This window comes from Schistocerca nitens, chromosome 4 (genome assembly GCF_023898315.1).
Source record: "Schistocerca nitens isolate TAMUIC-IGC-003100 chromosome 4, iqSchNite1.1, whole genome shotgun sequence".
Taxonomy (NCBI): Eukaryota; Metazoa; Arthropoda; class Insecta; order Orthoptera; family Acrididae; genus Schistocerca; species Schistocerca nitens.
Window position 1 is genome coordinate 988,498,914 of NC_064617.1, and position 19,819 is coordinate 988,518,732.

Genomic DNA, 19,819 nt, shown 5'->3' on the forward strand with positions numbered 1-19,819 from the left:
CATCAAGAGTAGTGATGACGTATTGTGACGAGCCAGTTGCTCAGCCACCATTGACCAGACGTTTTCAATTGGTGAGAGATCTGGAGAATGTGCTGGCCAGGGCAGCAGTCGAACATTTTCTGTATCCAGAAAGGCCTGTACAGGACCTGCAACATGCGGTTGTTCATTATCCTACTGAAATGTATGGTTTCGCAGGGATCGAATGAAGGGTAGAGCCACGGGGCATAACACATCTGAAATGTAACATCCACTGTTCAAAGTGCCATCAATGCGAACAAGAGGTGACCGAGACGTGTAACCAATGGCACCCCATACCATCACGCTGGGTGATACGCCAGTATGGCGATGACGAATACACGCTTCCAATGTGCGTTCACCGCAATGTCGCCAAACACAGATGCGACCAGCATGATGCTGTAAACAGAACCTGGATTCATCTGAAAAAATGACGTTTTGCCATTCATGCACCAAGGTTCATCGTTGAGTACACCATCGTAGGTGCTCCTGTCTGTGATGCAGCATCAAGGGTAACCGCAGCCGTGGTCTCTGAGCTGATAGTCCATGCTGCTGCAAACGTCGTCGAACTGTTCGTGCAGATGGTTGTTGTCTTGCAAACGTCCCCATCTGTTGACTCAGGGCTCGAGATGTGGCTGCATGATCCGTTACAGCCATGTGGATAAGATGCCTGTCACCTCGACTGCTAGTGATACGAGGCCATTGGGATCCAGCACGGCATTTCGTATTACCCTCCTGAACCCACCAATTCCATATTCTTCTAACAGTCATTGGATCTCGACCAACGTGAGCAGAAATGTTGCGATACGATAAACCGCAATCACGATAGGCTACAATCCGACCTTTATCAAAGTCGGAAACATGATGGTACACATTTCTTCTCCTTACACGAGGCATTACAACAACATTTCACCAGGCAACGCTGGTCAACTGCTGTTTGTGTATGAGAAAACGGTTGGAAACTTTCCTCATGTCAGCACGCTGTAGGTGTTGCCACCGGCACCAACCCATTGTGTGAATGCTCTGAAAAGCTAATCATTTGCATATCACAGCATCTTCTTCCTGTTGGTTTAATTTCGCGTCTGTAGCACGTCATCTTCGTGGTGTAGCAATTTTAATAGCCAATAGTGTATCTGCACAGTTGCAGGCTTAAATGTTAGATCAGCTATACAAGATACATGTCTAGGACAATCTGCTTGTGGATGTATTAACATGTGATTCTGATTATTTGGGTACAACTTAATTTAGGTGGACCATTGTTTCAGGAAACTCAGTAATCAGTATCCAGTAGTTTATGCTGAGATATTAACTCCATAATTTAATGATCTTACAGTATATGTTGATATTTGTCATAAAGATTTATGTGGACAAACACTATGGTGTTGTTTCTGAACCAGTTTACAGGGAAATAGATTTATATTTCCACTTGTTCAAATTCATTACTGTTATAGCATACATGAATAAGATTGCGACTATGGAATGATACTGAAAATGCTGTGAAATTATTATTTATGTATGTAAAGCACTTTACATTTCTAATATCTACATAATTTTGTTTTACATTTGACAATAGGTACTGTACATTGCCTTGAATTTACTCCAAATGGCTCACATTTGCTTAGTGGCAGTGAGGATGGCAATTTGGCTGTCTGTAGGACAGGGAACTGGCAGCTGGAAAAAGTGTGGGGTGCTGCACACAAAGGATCAGGTAAGGAGAAGTTTAGCTTAGTGTTTATTTACTTTATGACAAGTCGATGAGTCGAGGTAAAAGTTTGTTATCTTTCTAATTATAGGTGTTGTAACATACATTACAGTTGAAAACTTTTATTTTAATATTTTACTATATCCTGTCTTGGAATGCATGCTTCCATTTTGATATTTTCTTATATTCATTTTTGTATGGAGGCCTTATTGTTGGCATTTCATAAATTTCTCATTCTGCTTGTGAGCGATATACACTCCTGGAAATTGAAATAAGAACACCGTGAATTCATTGTCCCAGGAAGGGGAAACTTTATTGACACATTCCTGGGGTCAGATACATCACATGATCACACTGACAGAACCACAGGCACATAGACACAGGCAACAGAGCATGCACAATGTCGGCACTAGTACAGTGTATATCCACCTTTCGCAGCAATGCAGGCTGCTATTCTCCCATGGAGACGATCGTAGAGATGCTGGATGTAGTCCTGTGGAACGGCTTGCCATGACATTTCCACCTGGTGCCTCAGTTGGACCAGCGTTCGTGCTGGACGTGCAGACCGCGTGAGACGACGCTTCATCCAGTCCCAAACATGCTCAATGGGGGACAGATCCGGAGATCTTGCTGGCCAGGGTAGTTGACTTAAACCTTCTAGAGCACGTTGGGTGGCACGGGATACATGCGGACATGCATTGTCCTGTTGGAACAGCAAGTTCCCTTGCCGGTCTAGGAATGGTAGAACGATGGGTTCGATGACGGTTTGGATGTACTGTGCACTATTCAGTGTCCCCTCGATGATCACCAGTGGTGTACGGCCAGTGTAGGAGATCGCTCCCCACACCATGATGCCGGGTGTTGGCCCTGTGTGCCTTGGTCGTATGCAGTCCTGATTGTGGCGCTCACCTGCACGGCGCCAAACACGCATACGACCATCATTGGCACCAAGGCAGAAGCGACTCTCATCGCTGAAGACGACACGTCTCCATTAGTCCCTCCATTCACGCCTGTCGCGACACCACTGGAGGCGGGCTGCAAGATGTTGGGGCGTGAGCGGAAGACGGCCTAACGGTGTGCGGGACCGTAGCCCAGCTTCATGGAGACGGTTGCGAATGGTCCTCGCCGATACCCCAGGAGCAACAGTGTCCCTAATTTGCTGGGAAGTGGCGGTGCGGTCCCCTACGGCACTGCGTAGGATCCTACGGTCTTGGCGTGCATCCGTGCGTCGCTGCGGTCCGGCCCCAGGTCGACGGGCGCGTGCACCTTCCGCCGACCACTGGCGACAACATCGATGTACTGTGGAGACCTCACGCCCCACGTGTTGAGCAATTCGGCGGTACATCCACCCGGCCTCCCGCATGCCCACTATACGCCCTCGCTCAAAGTCCGTCAACTGCACATACGGTTCACGTCCACGCTGTCGCGGCATGCTACCAGTGTTAAAGACTGCGATGGAGCTCCGTATGCCACGGCAAACTGGCTGACACTGACGGCGGCGGTGCACAAATGCTGCGCAGCTAGCGCCATTCGACGGCCAACACCGCGGTTCCTGGTGTGTCCGCTGTGCCGTGCGTGTGCTCATTGCTTGTACAGCCCTCTCGCAGTGTCCAGAGCAAGTATGGTGGGTCTGACACACCGGTGTCAATGTGTTCTTTTTTCCATTTCCAGGAGTGTAGTAAACCAAAATGTGGCTCTCTATTAACCCAAGTATCTCTCCTATTTGTGATCTGAGTCATTACTGGAAGTGTCTGACACAACTCATAGCATATTTTTGACCTTCTTAGAAACTGGATTCTTAGACTTTTGAAAGAGATCCTTCCAATGATGCATGACATTGTTGTTTCAGCATTACACACTGGAGTTTCGTGGCATAACTTGGATGTTGCTACTCTTACTGAATAAATGTGTTATAAAGTATGCAACTGTTCTTCAGCTCATCTGTCTCTTTTGTTAATTATGTTTCGCAAGGATCCCAGAGAGAGAAAACATTCTGAAAGAATTTGACGAGATTTTTGTAAATGAATCTCAACCTTCCTGCAGTGTCATTTATGGATTTGAATTCACTGCAGATACTAACACTCAAATATTTGATTTATTGTTTGTAGTGTTGTTAAATAATATGAGATCTTGTTTGTTCATGCAATTTTTGCTTCTTTTTATAGTCTGGTGCTTATCTTTTTTGGTACCAAGTGTGGAGAAATTGTAAGACAGCCATATTAAGCAATAGCTCATGACAGTGCCACTATCATTAGCATAATAGTATTTTCTGTGAAATATATGAGACCTTTCAAGACATTTATATACATCATAAATTGTGGTGGTTGTGTGACAGTTTCTTGAGACACACTCAACATTACTTGCTCCCTTCTAACAGCTTCATCCAAAATTTTTGAGAAAGTAATGTATTCAAGAGTAGCTTCACATATCTGTAAAAATGAAGTACTAACAAAATGTCAGTTTGGTTTCCAGAAAGGTTTTTCAACAGAAAATGCCATATATGCTTTCACCAATCAAATTTTGAATGATCTGAATAACCGAACACCACCCATTGGGATTTTTTGTGATCTCTCAAAGGCTTTTGATTGTGTAAATCATGAAATTCTGCTAGACAAGCTCAAATATTGTGGCGTGAGTGGGACAGTGCACAAATGGTTTAATTAGTACCTAACTGGAAGAGTGCAGAAAGTTGAAATAAGCAGTTCTCATAATATACAAAGATCAGCACATTCCTCAAACTGGGGAACTATCAAGAATGGGGTTCCACAAGGGTCAGTCTTGGGTCCTTTGCTGTTCTTAATATATATTAATGACTTGCCATTCTATATTCATGAAGAGGCAAAGTTAGTTCTCTTTGCTGATGATACAAGTATAGTAATCACTCCTGACAAACAAGAATTAACTGATGAAATTGTCAATACTGTCTTTCAGAAAATTACTAAGTGGTTCCTTGTAAACGGACTCTCACTGAATTTTGATAAGACACAGTACATACAGTTCCGTACAGTGAATGGTATGACGCCATTAATAAATATAGACCTTAATCAGAAGCATATAGCTGAGGTAGAATATTCCAAATTTTTAGGTGTGTCCATTGATGAGAAATTAAATTGGAAGAAACACATTGATGATCTGCTGAAACATTTGAGTTCAGCTACTTATGCAATAAGGGTCATTGCAAATTTTGGTGATAAACATCTTAGTAAATTAGCTTACTACGCCTATTTTCACTCATTGCTTTCATATGGCATCATATTTTGGGGTAATTCATCACTGAGGAATAAAGTATTTATTGCACAAAAGCGTGTAATCAGAATAATAGCTGGAGTCCACCCAAGATCATCCTGCAGACATTTATTTAAGGATCTAGAGATATTCACAGGAGCTTCTCAGTATATGTACTCTCTTATGAAATTTGTTATTAACAACCAAACCCAATTCAAAAGTAATAGCAGTGTTCATAACTACAATACTAGGAGAAAGGATGATCTTCACCATTCAAGATTAAATCTAACTTTGGCACAGAAAGGGGTGAATTATACTGGCACTAAAGTCTTTGGTCACTTACCAAATAGTATCAAAAGTCTGACAGATAACCAACGAGTATTTAAGAAGAAATTAAAAGAATTTCTGAATGACAACTCCTTCTACTCCATAGAGGAATTTTTAGATATAAATTAAGAAAAAAAAGCAAATAAAAACAAACAAACAAAATTATAAAAAAATAAAAAAAACACAAAAAAAGTTGTTATATTAACTTAAGTATGTTGTTAAATTAACTTAATTATGTCATGTACTGGAAAATTTGACTCGTTCCACATCACTACGAAATATCGTATTCATGATCCATCTAATCATACCTCTCCATATTTAGGAAGATATGCAGTGTTCTGTTTGTTAGAGGATTCTTTGTCCTGCCATGTACATCTTTTAATATTCTATGTGAGTGAAGCGACACAGTAGTTAGGACAATTGATTCACACTAGGGACAACTATGGTACTACACCCCAGACAGCCTACGAGGATTAAGTATTATTCTGAATTGTTTACAGCAAATGGTGGAGTTGTTCCTTTGAAAAGGGCACAGCGATTTTCTTTCCATCCCCCTTAAACTGGAGCTTGTGCTCCATGTATAATGATTGTATTGTCAATGAGACAGAAAACTCTAATCTTCCTTCCTTTATTTCCTGAGAATCCTTGTGTTCCAGAATTTATGAAAGATATCTGCAGCCATATTGTCAAACCTGGATACTGTGATCAAAGTCTCCAAATTATCACTGGATGCTAGCACAAAATGTGTTTAGTAACATTATAATAAGCTCTGTGGCAAATGCCTGCAATGTTTCTCTGAAACTGGAACAACTGGTGACATTGCAATTACTTCAGTGACCTTTAAGGGAAGAGTTTGTTGCATTGACATTGAGATCATTATTGGCACTCATTAATTGCTCTTTCTGTTGTTTGAATTGACTGGATACTTTCATGAAACATTACTCAATAGCATTATGTTGCAGTATGAGGATCCAGACATAGTCCGCAAGCTATTTGATACAGAGACAGTCCGCAACCTATTTTTGTAAGTTTTTAGACTTCTCCATAATTGCACCCAACCATTGAGTTTGTCATAGCTATTAGTGTGTCATCATCAAAACATGTTTGCACTACAAAAATAAAAGTAGTGAATAGTTTTGCAGTTCAGTGTTCCTGGAAGTTTGAAACTGAACCATTGATTCATAGAAATGGCTCCATTGTGTTGAGAAGGCTGTCTGTTTAAAGTGTTTTAGGGGTGAAACACAGCTATGAGGACAGATCCTGACCAGCTCAACCGTTTCTTTGCTTGGAACTTTACACTGAGTGTGAGATTTGTGATAAATGCAAGCTGAGTATGGGACCAATGCCGAAGAGTGCTCTTTGTAAACCAAAGTGGGGTTTCATCTGGACCTGGTGGCTATTTATTTTCAATTCTTTCAGCTGCCTTTCAGTGCTAGGGGCACCTATTACGGTGTCCTCCATATGGGAGATTGTGTGGCAGTCAAGCGATGGTACATCTGCACTGTCCTCTTCAACAAATGATTTTTTTCCCCCTATTGCTCTCTTCTGTTGCCTCACTAGATTGTCCTAAGAGTGACCAAATGGAAGCCATCAGCCGTCTCAGAAATTTTATTTGTGATCAGAATTTTATAGCATTCTTGGCAAGATCTTTTGGTAACGTATGACAGTGAAAGTAGTATTCTTCATGCAACAGTCTTCTTAAAGACACACAAATATCTACTAACTTTTGACTGCTGACATTTCTGTGTTCTTTTTTGAACTCAGAGTGTAACAGTCTGTTTTCTCAGCATTTTCTGAATTTTGTTGTTAAATCTTGATAGGTCTTTTCCATACATAGTCCACTTACTCAACACATACTTCTCCATAATGTAATTTACAATCAGTTTAGAATTTGCCCATAATTCTTCTACAGCCATTATATTGGAACTAAATGATGTAAATTTATTGTCTAAGTAGAATGTTAATAACTGGATACCTGCTCTTTCCAGCATAAAAACTTGACTAGTCTTCTTGATGGGTTTTTTTGACCTTAGCTAGCAACATCCTGTTCCCATACTAACACAGTTGATAAGATCAGGCCTATTTGTAGCTGTTGTTGTTGTTGTTGTTCTAATCAGTCTAAAGATTGGTTTGGTTCAGCTTTTCATGCTAGTCTATCCTTTGCATGCTTCTTTATCTGTGCATAACTACTGCAGTCTCCATCCATTTCAACTTGCTTATTGTAATCTTGCAGGTTTCAGTGTAATTGATTAATGGTGTGCATCCGGGTGTTCTGCTGAGTTATAGTTTCCATTTATGCACAATATTTTGACAGCCAACCCAGCTGGCTTATTCACGTTCTGCGAGTTTTGCTGTTATGTGTACTCTCTGCCAGGAGTCCAGCGTGTACACAGCAGCAAAAATCGCAGAACCTGAAAAAGACAGCTTTTCAAGCCTTTGTCTTCCTCTACAGATGTTGCCCTTCCATTACCAAACTGACAATTCTTTGATATCTCAGGACGTTTCGTATCAACCAATCCATTCTTATTGTATAGTTCTGTTATAAATTTATTTTTTCCTCACTTTGATTCGATATCTTCACATTTGTTGTTTGATCTACCCACTTAATCTTTACAGGGCTATTACAAATGATTGAAGCGATTTCATAAATTCACTGTAGCTCCATTCATTGACATATGGTCACGACACACTATAGATATGTAGAAAAACTCATAAAGTTTTGTTCGGCTGAAGCCGCACTTCAGGTTTCTCGAGAGCGCAGTGAGACAAAATGGCGACAGGAGCCGAGGAAGCGTATCTCGTGCTTGAAATGCACTCACATCAGTCAGTCATAACAGTGCAACGACACTTCAGGACGAAGTTCAACAAAGATCCACCAACTGCTAACTCCATTCGGTGATGGTATGCGCAGTTTAAAGCTTCTGGATGCCTCTTAAGGGGAAATCAATGGGTCGGCCTGCAGTGAGCGAAGAAACGGTTGAACGCGTGCGGGCAAGTTTCACGCGTAGCCCGCGGAAGTCGACAAATAAAGCAAGCAGGGAGCTAAACGTACCACAGCCGACGGTTTGGAAAATGTTACGGAAAAGGCTAAAGCAGAAGCCTTACCGTTTACAATTGCTACAAGTGCTGACACCCGATGACAAAGTCAAACGCTTTGAATTTTCGGCGCGGTTGCAACAGCTCATGGAAAAGGATGCATTCAGTGCGAAACTTGTTTTCAGTGATGAAGCAACATTTTTTCTTAATGGTGAAGTGAACAGACACAATGTGCGAATCTGGGTGGTAGAGAATCCTCACGCATGCGTGCAGCAAATTCACAATTCACCAAAAGTTAACGTGTTTTGTGCAATCTCACGGTTTAAAGTTTACGGCCCCTTTTTCTTCTGCGAAAAAAACATTACAGGACACTTGTATCTGGACATGCTGGAAAATTGGCTCATGCCACAACTGGAGACTGACAGCGCCGACTTCATCTTTCAACAGGATGGTGCTCCACCGCACTTCCATCATGATGTTCGGCATTTCTTAAACAGGAGATTGGAAAACCGATGGATCGGTCGTGGTGGAGATCATGATCAGTAATTCATGTCATGGCCTCCACACTCCCCCGACTTAACCCCATGCGATTTCTTTCTGTAGGGTTATGTGAAAGATTCAGTGTTTAAACCTCCTCTACCAAGAAACGTGCCAGAACTGCGAGCTCGCATCAACGTTGCTTTCGAACTCATTGATGGGGACATGCTGCGCCGAGTGTGGGAGGAACTTGATTATCGGCTTGATGTCTGCCGAATCACTAAAGGGGCACATATCGAACATTTGTGAATGCCTAAAAAAACTTTTTGAGTTTTTGTATGTGTGTGCAAAGCATTGTGAAAATATCTCAAATAATAAAGTTATTGTAGAGCTGTGAAACCGCTTCAATCATTTGTAATAACCCTGTAGTATTGTTGTATAGCAACACATTTCTAAAGTCCCTATTCTCTTCTTGTATCAGCTGCTTTTCATCTATGTTTCAACGTAACATTCAAGTCGGCAGTGGTAATAAATACCTCTTTTTCAGAAATGGTTTTCTTGCTGTTGCTATTCTTTGTTTTATATCCTCCCCCCCCCCCCCCCTTTGTTTGTTATTGATTATTTTTCTATCCAAACAGCAAAACACACTACTACTTTAGTGTGTCAATTCCTAATATAATTCCTTCGAGATTACAAATATTTAATTTGACATTTCATGACCCTAGTTTTACTTTTGTTGATGTGTTCTTTTTATAATTATATTTCAAGACACTATCCATTCTTATAATCTCTTTTTCAAGACAGTATTCATTCTGACTTGTCTCCAAAGTCCTTTGCTATTTCTGACAGAATCAGTATGTCATTGGCAAACCTCAAAGCTTTTATTTCTTCTCCCTGAACTTTAATTCCCTTTCCAAATTTCTCTGTGGTATCCTAATCAGCTTGCTCAGTGTACAAACTGAATAACACTGGGGATAGGTTACAACCTTGTCTTGCTCCCATCTCAACCATTGCTTTCCTTACATACCCCTAGATTCTTATAGTTGCACTCTGGTTTGTGTACAGGTTGTAGATAACCTTTTGCTCCCTGTATTTTATCACAGCTACCTTCAAAATTCCAGTCTAGTCCAGTCAGTGTTCTCAAAAGCTTTCTCTAAATCTACAAAAGGTGCAAATGTTAAGTTTGCTATTCTCCAACCTATCTTCTAGCATAAGCTGTAGGGTCAGTATTGCCTTGGGTGTACCTACATTTCTCCAGAATCCAACCTGCTCTCACCCAAGTTCAGTATCTACCAGTTTTTCTATTCTCTTTCGTATCAGTATTTTGCAAACATGACTTATTAAACTGATGTTTTGGTAGTATTCACACCGGATAGCACCTGTCTTCTTTGGGACTGGAATGATTACATTCTTTTTGAAATTTGTGGGTTTTTCGTCTTCTTTCCAGTTGGGTCTTTCAGTGCTGTGTCAAATTTTTAACTGAATTAACAGCTGAATCAAAGGAAAGTTCTTTCCTCAATTAGATGGTTTTTTGGTGTGGAAAATCATGCCAAGTCAGATATTGCAACTCACTGAACACATTGAGGATTGTTTCAAACAGGATAAGATAACTGGAATTGCTTTTATTGATGTAACAGCTGCCTACAACACTATCAACAAAAACACTACAAACTCTACTATCAACTACAACACTGTTCAACTAGAAAAACTGAAGAAAATTTATCAGCACACCAATTATTATCAGCAAACATTCCTCATAGGCACTCTCCTGCTGAATAGAAGAGTGCAGGTCTTTCTCCATTGTAAACAGAGTAAAGGGCACATACAAAAGAATGGCTTACCTCAAGGCAGTATACTTGTTCCAGAGCTTTTTTATACTGTGCAAAAGATCAGGCCATTACAAAACAGTCTAGTCATTTCATCTATGCTAATATTACATCAAGGCTTCCAAAGGGAAGACATTTGAAGAGAGAGCTAATGAGGACTTGTACAGCTAGACAGAACCTATCACAGCATCCATTAAGAAGAGACGATTGTTATTTTACGGTCATCTCATGAGGATGGGTGGTGACTGACTAACAAAAAGAATATGGAGTTTCATCCAATCTAAGAAAACAAGGCTGAGATGGTTTGAAGAATGTGAAAAAGGTCTTAGGCTGACTGGTATCTCAGAGAGAGAAATTCCTGACAGGAACAAATTTAGAAAATTGGTGAACAACTACCAAGGTTTTAAAATGGAATCAACATCAAAAAGATGGAGAGGACTTTTGTCCAAAGAGCATGAACAGGCACTTCTCGTGTGGCTCAAAAGATACTGGCAGGAAGTCAAAGCTGGAACAAGAACAAGACATACACTAAAATGAAATTGGTTGTTACCATGCAGCCTATAGAGGTTTCTCTAAATAAATAAACTCTTAACAACACTCAGAAATCTTCTACTTTTCAAAGAAAATTTCACAGGTTTTTTTTTTTTTATTTTTAGTATTACATCATACTTATTTAGCGAGTTGATGTCCAGACACTAAGTTTCAAATCTTGCCTATATGGAGAAAATCGAAGACAGCCATCTCAGTTGTCCCATTGTGACAGAATTAAAAACCCAAACAGAATGCACCTTAGCTCTTGAGGACCAGCACCTCCAAGTTACCAGGAGGCACACGTGATACATGAAATGAAATGTGGTGTGGCAAGGGCCTCCTGTCGGGTTGACCGGTCGCCTGGTGCAAGTCTTTTGAGGTGATGCCACTTCAGCGAATTGCGTGTCAATGGGGGTGATATGATGATGAAGACAACACGACACCCAGTCCCTGAGCAGAGAAAATCTCTGACCCAGCCGGGAATCAAACCCGGGCCCCTTTGCATGGCATTCTGCCGCACTGACCACACAGCTATCAAGGCGGACACATGATACATAAAAGATACTGACTGTTTCCTATAGATCTCATATCCGTGCCTTGGCCCCTTTCATGTTATTGTTGCTCTCTAGACTAACATTCTACACACACACACACACACACACACACACACACACACACACACACGGACTCTTTGTCTCTGAACTCTGCCTCTCCCAGTGCCCACCAAAAACTCTTCAAAAACGTCATACATTTTCACACTAGCTGTCATCATCCTTACCCATACCTTTTCAGGTTTGAGTGCCAGATGTACAAACAAATCATGGGAAATAACTATTGGTACCAGGGTGGCTCCCTCCAATGCCAGCTTTATTATGAACTGCATGAAAGAGGCATTTCTCAGTTCCCAGCCACTGTGCCACATGGCATTATACAAATTCATTAATTGTATGTTAGTGGTGTAGACTTGGAATAAAGAACCTCACATACCCTTTCTTCTAAAGTCCTTTTTTTCAATTGAAATCTGTCTGGTGCTTCTCCAAATCACATTGCACTTTCCTAGATGTTGATCTCCATCTCATCATAGTTCGCATTAAAAGTTTGCTAAACATCAGAGCAACAATATATGAACTTTACTATTGTCTCCCTTTTTGTACCAAACTAAGTCATCCATAATATCGAAGTAATTGTGGCAAATTTCAGCACCAAATCCCTCAGCACGTATGACTGTAGCCTTTTCTAGGCTTACCTCTTATGCATCTAATACATTGACCTGATGAAGGGGTGGGGTGTGGGGCTCTTATCTGTTCACACCGTCAAAAGCATATGCTAAGTCAAAAAATATTTCCAGTGGTAAAACTGTAATTTCTTATGTATCATTTTTGGTGGGCTATATCATTTGGTAAGGTAAATATAAACTGTTCAGTTACCAGTCCTCTATTAAATCAAAACTATTTGCTACTGAGAATGTTTTGTGTACTAAGTGTTTATAAATTATTTTGTACATGATCTTGAAAAAAAAAAAAAAAAAAAAAAAAAGCTACTGCTAATAGTTAGATGAATTGGTAATTCTTTGCTGTTTTAGCTCTTTCATTGTGAACTGATTTGAAACAGCATGGTTTAGTATATTGGGGGAAAATACTGCTATGAAATGATTTATTATATAAGTAACTTAGTAATTTTCTTAGCTGAACTGAACAATTTTTTTTTATAATTGTACTATTGATTTCTTCATAACCATTTGGAAATATATTTTTAAGAGAGTTAATATCAATGAAAACATCATTTGGAGATGTAGTATGTAGTTGTAATTTATGAAAAATGCTCTAAATGTTTTTCTTAGAAACGGAAATCTATCTATTAAGTAAATGATTATACATAAATCATATACCACTGACAACAAAGCCGGCCGAAGTGGACGTGCGGTTAAAGGCGCTGCAGTCTGGAACCGCAAGACCGCTACGGTCGCAGGTTCGAATCCTGCCTCGGGCATGGATGTTTGTGATGTCCTTAGGTTAGTTAGGTTTAACTAGTTCTAAGTTCTAGGGGACTAATGACCTCAGCAGTTGAGTCCCATAGTGCTCAGAGCCATTTGAACCATTTTGACAGAACAAAAGTTATGAAATGTGTGCAATTTTGAGGCAATATTTGATCAGTTTATTATTTACTTTTAAAGAATGTTCCTAATTTTCCTGTCCAGTATCATCTTGGTGGAGGATTGTAATTTTTTTTTTTTTTTTTGAAAAATACATCAATTTCATTGCTGGAGACCTTAACAGTATAATTGTTAAAGTGATTTAATCCTGCCAATTCAGGTTAATTTTTGTGATAATACTTTTCAAAGTAGACTATGACTACATCATAGAATACATTACACTTTTCGTTAACACCAGTTCTCCTGTGGCCATCTTTCCAGTATGTATTTCATACATACTTCTTGAATTCTATTCCTTGCTCATTTATTACCCTGTAAGTTTGACAATTCTTGCACCTTGATATTAAATGTCAGTCATTCCCTCCGCTGTGATGTTTTATGTTTTACTTTATTCATTTCCTCCATCCCCCCAGGAACCCTGTAACTTCCTCTGACATCTCTCTCTCTCTCACGCTTTTATACTTCATTTGTTTAATTTTATTCACTTTGCTGCTTGTAATATTCTTTTTCTCTGTATCCATCTTCACATCTCACTCTGTTTATTCCTTCCATCATTAATACTTATACTTGCTAATTTACTATATTTGGCCCTCTCCCCTCCCTGCTCCCACTGACAGATTTTTCATAATATTTGTCTCCTTTCAACTTATACAGGGTGAACAACATAAAACCAAACCCATAACATAACATCTGCAGAATCAGTAGATTTTGATGGAATGAAGTTTTATGAATGATACACAATTTAAGTGTTGCATTTATTAACATTGTTGTTACAAAAGATGTTCGTAATGACAGCTCTGGGCATCAGTGCACTTTTGTGCTCTGCAGGTTCTATTGGAAGTCATCAGACAAAAGATTCTGTTATCAATTGTATTCATTTCTCATTGAATGTTCACATTCAGTTCATCAGTATTGTGGGAATTAGATGTATACATTTTTTCCTGTAAGTAGCCCCAAGAAAAAAAAAGAAGAAAATAACAAGTAGACAACCCAGACCAATGTGGAGGCCACTATACACTGCTCTCAACTTGTTCATTTGTGAAAAGTGCGTAATTGTGATTCACTGAAATGTCCGCTGTGTGAAACGCTGCTCCATCTTGTTGGAAGAAGCAGTATCTTTTTCATTGTTGGTCAATTGTGCATAGAGTTCTTCAAAAATTGTCTATTGACAGACCAGTCAAAAAATACTGATCACACTGTTACATAGCATGGTGGATTCTTCCCATCTATTATGTTTTTTCTACTCCCAAAAATAGCTTTTTATTTAGTTATTTTGACTAAGTTTTAACTTGTTTTCAATACATTTATCTGTTGTTGTTGTTTTTGTGGTCTTCAGTCCTGAGACTGGTTTGAACAGCTCTCCATGCTACTCTATCCTGTGCAAGCTTCTTCATCTCCCAGTACCTACTGCAACCTACATCCTTCTGAATCTGCTTAGTGTATTCATCTCTTGGTCTCCCTCTACGATTTTTACCCTCCACGCTGGCCCTCCAAAGCTAAATTGGTGATCCCTTGATGCCTCAGAACATGTCGTACCAACCGGTCCCTTCTTCTCGTCAAGTTGTGCCACAAACTCCTCTTCTCCCCAATTCTATTCAATACCTCCTCATTAGTTATGTGATCTACCCATCTAATCTTCAGCATTCTTCTGTAGCACCACATATCGAAAGCTTCTATTCTCCTCCTGTCCGAACTATTTATCGTCCATGTTTCACTTCCATACATGGCTACACTCCATACAAATACTTTAAGAAACGACTTCCTGACACTCAAATCTATACTCGATGTTACCAAATTTTTCTTCTTCAGAAACGATATCCTTGCCATTGCCAGTCTACATTTTATATCCTCTCTACTTCGACCATCATCAGTTATTTTACTCCCTAAATAGCAAAACTCCTTTACTACTTTAAGTGTCTCATTTCCTAATCTAATTCCCTCAGCATCACCCGATTTAATTTGACTACATTCCATTATCCTCGTTTTGCTTTTGTTGTTGTTCATCTTATATCCTCCTTTCAAGACACTGTCCATTCCGTTCAACAGCTCTTCCAAGTCCTTTGCTGTCTCTGACAGAATTACAAGGTCATCGGCGAACCTCAAAGTTTTTACTTCTTCTCCATGAATTTTAATACCTACTCCGAATTTTTCTTTTGTTTCCTTTACTGCTTGCTCAATATACAGATTGAATAACATCGGGGACAGGCTACAACCCTGTCTCACTCCTTTCCCAACCACTGCTTCCCTTTCATGCCCCTCGACTCTTATAACTGCCATCTGTTTGCTGTACAAATTGTAAATAGCCTTTCGCTCCCTGTATTTTACCCCTGCCACCTTCAGAATTTGAAAGAGAGTATTCCAGTTAACATTGTCAAAAGCTTTCTCTAAGCCTACAAATGCTAGAAATGTAGGTTTGCCTTTTCTTAATCTTTCTTCTAAGATAAGTTGTAAGGTTAGTATTGCCTCACGTGTTCCAACATTTCTATGGAATCCAAACTGATCTTCCCGAGGTCCGCTTCTACCACTTTTTCCACTCGTCTGTAAAGAATTCGCGTTAGTATTTTGCAGCTGTGACTTATTAAACTGATAGTTCGGTAATTTTCACATCTGTCAACACCTGCTTTCTTTGGGATTGGAATTATTATATTCTTCTTGAAGTCTGAGGGTATTTCGCCTGTCTCATACATCTTGCTCACCAGATGGTAGAGTTTTGTCATGACTGGCTCTCCCAAGGCTATCAGTAGTTCTAATGGAATGTTGTCTACTCCCGGGGCCTTGTTTCGACTCAGATCTTTCAGTGCTCTGTCAAACTCTTCACGCAGTATCTTATCTCCCATTTCGTCTTCATCTACATCCTCTTCCATTTCCATAATATTGTCCTCAAGTACATTGCCCTTGTATAAACCCTCTATATACTCCTTCCACCTTTCTGCCTTCCCTTCTTTGCTTAGAACTGGGTTGCCATCTGAGCTCTTGATATTCATACAAGTGGTTCTCTTCTCTCCAAAGGTCTCTTTAATTTTCGTGTAGGCAGTATCTATCTTACCCCTAGTGAGACAAGCCTCTACATCCTCACATTTGTCCTCTAGCCATCCCTGCTTCGCCATTTTGCACTTCCTGTCGATCTCATTTTTGAGACGTTTGTATTCCTTTTTGCCGTCTTCGTGACTGCATTTTTATATTTTCTCCTTTCATCAATTAAATTCAATATTTCTTCTGTTACCCAAGGATTTCTATTAGCCCTCGTCTTTTTACCTACTTGATCCTCTGCTGCCTTCACTACTTCATCCCTCAGAGCTACCCATTCTTCTTCTACTGTATTTCTTTCCCCCATTCCTGTCAATTGTTCCCTTATGCTCTCCCTGAAACTCTCTACAACCTCTGGTTCTTTCAGTTTATCCAGGTCCCATCTCCTTAAATTCCCACCTTTTTGCAGTTTCTTCAGTTTCAATCTGCAGTTCATAACCAATAGATTGTGGTCAGAATCCACATCTGCCCCTGGAAATGTCTTACAATTTAAAACCTCGTTCCTAAATCTCTGTCTTACCATTATATAATCTATCTGATACCTTTTAGTATCTCCAGGATTCTTCCAGGTATACAACTTTCTTTTATGATTCTTGAACCAAGTGTTAGTTATGATTAAGTTATGCTCTGTGCAAAATTCTACAAGGCGGCTTCCTCTTTCATTTCTTCCCCCCAACCCATATTCACCTACTATGTTTCCTTCTCTCCCTTTTCCTACTGACGAATTCCAGTCACCCATGACTATTAAATTTTCGTCTCCCTTCACTACCTGAATAATTTCTTTTATCTCGTCATACATTTCATCAATTTCTTCATCATCTGCAGGGCTAGTTGGCATATAAACTTGTACTACTGTAGTGGGCGTGGGCTTCGTGTCTATCTTGGCCACAATAATGCGTTCACTATGCTGTTTGTAGTAGCTAACCCGGACTCCTATTTTTTTATTCATTATTAAACCTACTCCTGCATTACCCCTATTTGATTTTGAATTTATAACCCTGTAATCACCAGACCAAAAGTCTTGTTCCTCCTGCCACCGAACTTGACTAATTCCCACTATATCTAACTTTAACCTATCCATTTCCCTTTTTAAATTTTCTAACCTACCTGCCCGATTAAGGGATCTGACATTCCACGCTCCGATCCGTAGAACGCCAGTTTTCTTTCTCCTGATAACGACGTCCTCTTGAGTAGTCCCCGCCTGGAGATCCGAATGGGGGACTATTTTACCTCCGGAATATTTTACCCAAGAGGACGCCATCATCATTTAATCATACAGTAAAGCTGCATGTCCTCGGGAAAAAAATACGGCTGTAGTTTCCCCTTGCTTTCAGCCGTTTGCAGTACCAGCACAGCAAGGCCGTTTTGGTTAATGTTACAAGGCCAGATCAGTCAATCATCCACACTGTTGCCCCTGCAACTACTGAAAAGGCTGCTGCCCCTCTTCAGGAAGCACACGTTTGTCTGGCCTCTCAACAGATACCCCTCCGTTGTGGTTGCACCTACGGTATGGCCATCTGTATCGCTGAGGCACGCAAGCCTCCCCACCAACGGCAAGGTCCATGGTTCATGGGGGGGGGGGGGGGGTAACATTTATCTATTGGCGTGAAACACTTACATAAAAATCTCAAGTTCTTATTTAGACTTGATTTAACTTGAATTTGTTATTCGGGTTATCGTTTTCGTTGTTCAGGTTATCATTTTTGTTGTTATGTTTACAGTGATGTAATTAACTTTTATTAGGGCATTCGTAATTAGAAAATGCAGTAAACTGTTGTGAGTGCTACTGTTCACAAACATGCAGATCCTTATGAGCTTATCAGTATATTTCAGAAATGTGACCCACACAATTTGTAACTAAGCATTCTGACTTTCCAGTTACATATTTTAAATTACCTAGAACTAATTAGCTTCCTAAACAAGTGAACTTGAAGTTCTAAGTCACTAACAAGTTTCACTGCAGATTTTGCCCCAACCACTGTTAGTTTCTGACTTTCAACTGCTTACTTTTGTTACCTGAACTTTTCCGTACAGAATGACGTACAACATTGATTAATAACTTGCTAATTAGTACTTTCATGTAATACACTAATTTGGGATATGGTGCATGCATGTAAACAAGGGGATCCACAGCCCTGTGAATAAGAATTCCATATATTTTTCTAAATTTCTGACCATTTTCTGTAATCCAAAATTACATTAGTACTTGTAGTTTACCCTAAAAAAATCTTGGCCTAGCTGGTTTCCAAAGCATAACATGGTTCGACAAATAAAAAATGGAGACCTCCAAGTTTGAATGTCAGCAATATAAGGAATAGATTGATTGCTACTTACCGTGAAGATGACATATTAAGTTGCAGACAGGCACACCTAAAACACAGTTACCCATTAGCTTTTGCTGAAAGGTGCATTCTGGTCTGAGCTGCTGGAGATGGTGTGCATGAGGTGTGCTTGCTTGTGAAAATGAATGTGTATGTGTTTACTTTTCTGATGAAGGCTGTGGCCAAAAGCTGATGTGTAAGCGTCTTTTAGTTATGCCTGTCTGTAACTTAAGGTGTCTTCCTTACAGTAAGCAGCAATCTATCTTTTCCTTAGATTGCTAATACTTTACAGAATAAGTTTATTCGTATGCATGTCTATAAGTAGTTGGATGTCACCCAAAATAAGCAGTTTGCTGTTCAAAAGCCCACGAGTAAGACCTATGTCAGGTGCACTCTTAATGTTGACTCACTCCACAATCATGCACATTCTGTACATGAAAATATGCACACCAACATCTGCGAAACTTGAAAATTTTAGTGATGTTTGAGTGATTACTGTAACCTAAATTAATGAACATTTTATAAGGGACAATCGAAAAGTTCTCCCATTTGAGAACATTGCTACAGTGTATATGCAACATAGCACAACTCCAATGTGGGTATATAAGCACCATCATGTACACAAGAGACTATTTGTCACTTTTCTGATTTGTGAGCAGGAAATGCAGTAGTGTGAACCATGGTGACATTATTGCCAAATACATCCAAATGGCACCAATGTGCTCTTATTCTTTTCTTGGCTGCTGAAGGACAAACACCAGTAGACATCCATCAGAAAATGGAGGGGTATGGGGAAGCGTGTGTTGGAAATCACCCTTATTGAATGGTGCACCAAGTTCCATGTTGCTTCGTGATAACACATGTCCCCACATCATAAATGATGTCCGAAGTTAAACCGACTCAAATGGGAGACATTCAAGCACCCTCCCTATAGGCCTCATCTCTCCCTATGTAATTCTAATGTGTTCAGTCCCTTAGAAAAGGCTTTTACAGGTTGACGATTTATGTCTGAAGCGGATGTGCAGCAGACAGTTACAGACCTCTTCATACATACGGATACAATGTTTTACCAAATAAGTGTCTCCAACCTGGTACATCAGTGGGATGATTGCCTCAATACTAATGGAGATTTTGTCTGATTGGCATACCAGTTCTAGACTGTATGGCCTTTGAAGGGAAG

General features: G+C 39.9%; 1 protein-coding gene across 1 annotated transcript in view; it reads left to right on the top strand.

The window, feature by feature from the left end:
- Positions 1-19,819, top strand: part of LOC126253706 (p21-activated protein kinase-interacting protein 1-like) — a 66,354-nt gene that overhangs the window by 25,529 nt on the left and 21,006 nt on the right. Inside the window, exon 3 of the mRNA XM_049955238.1 lies at positions 1,589-1,723. Coding sequence (XP_049811195.1) covers positions 1,589-1,723 — 135 coding nt within the window. The remainder of the gene's footprint in view (positions 1-1,588; positions 1,724-19,819) is intronic.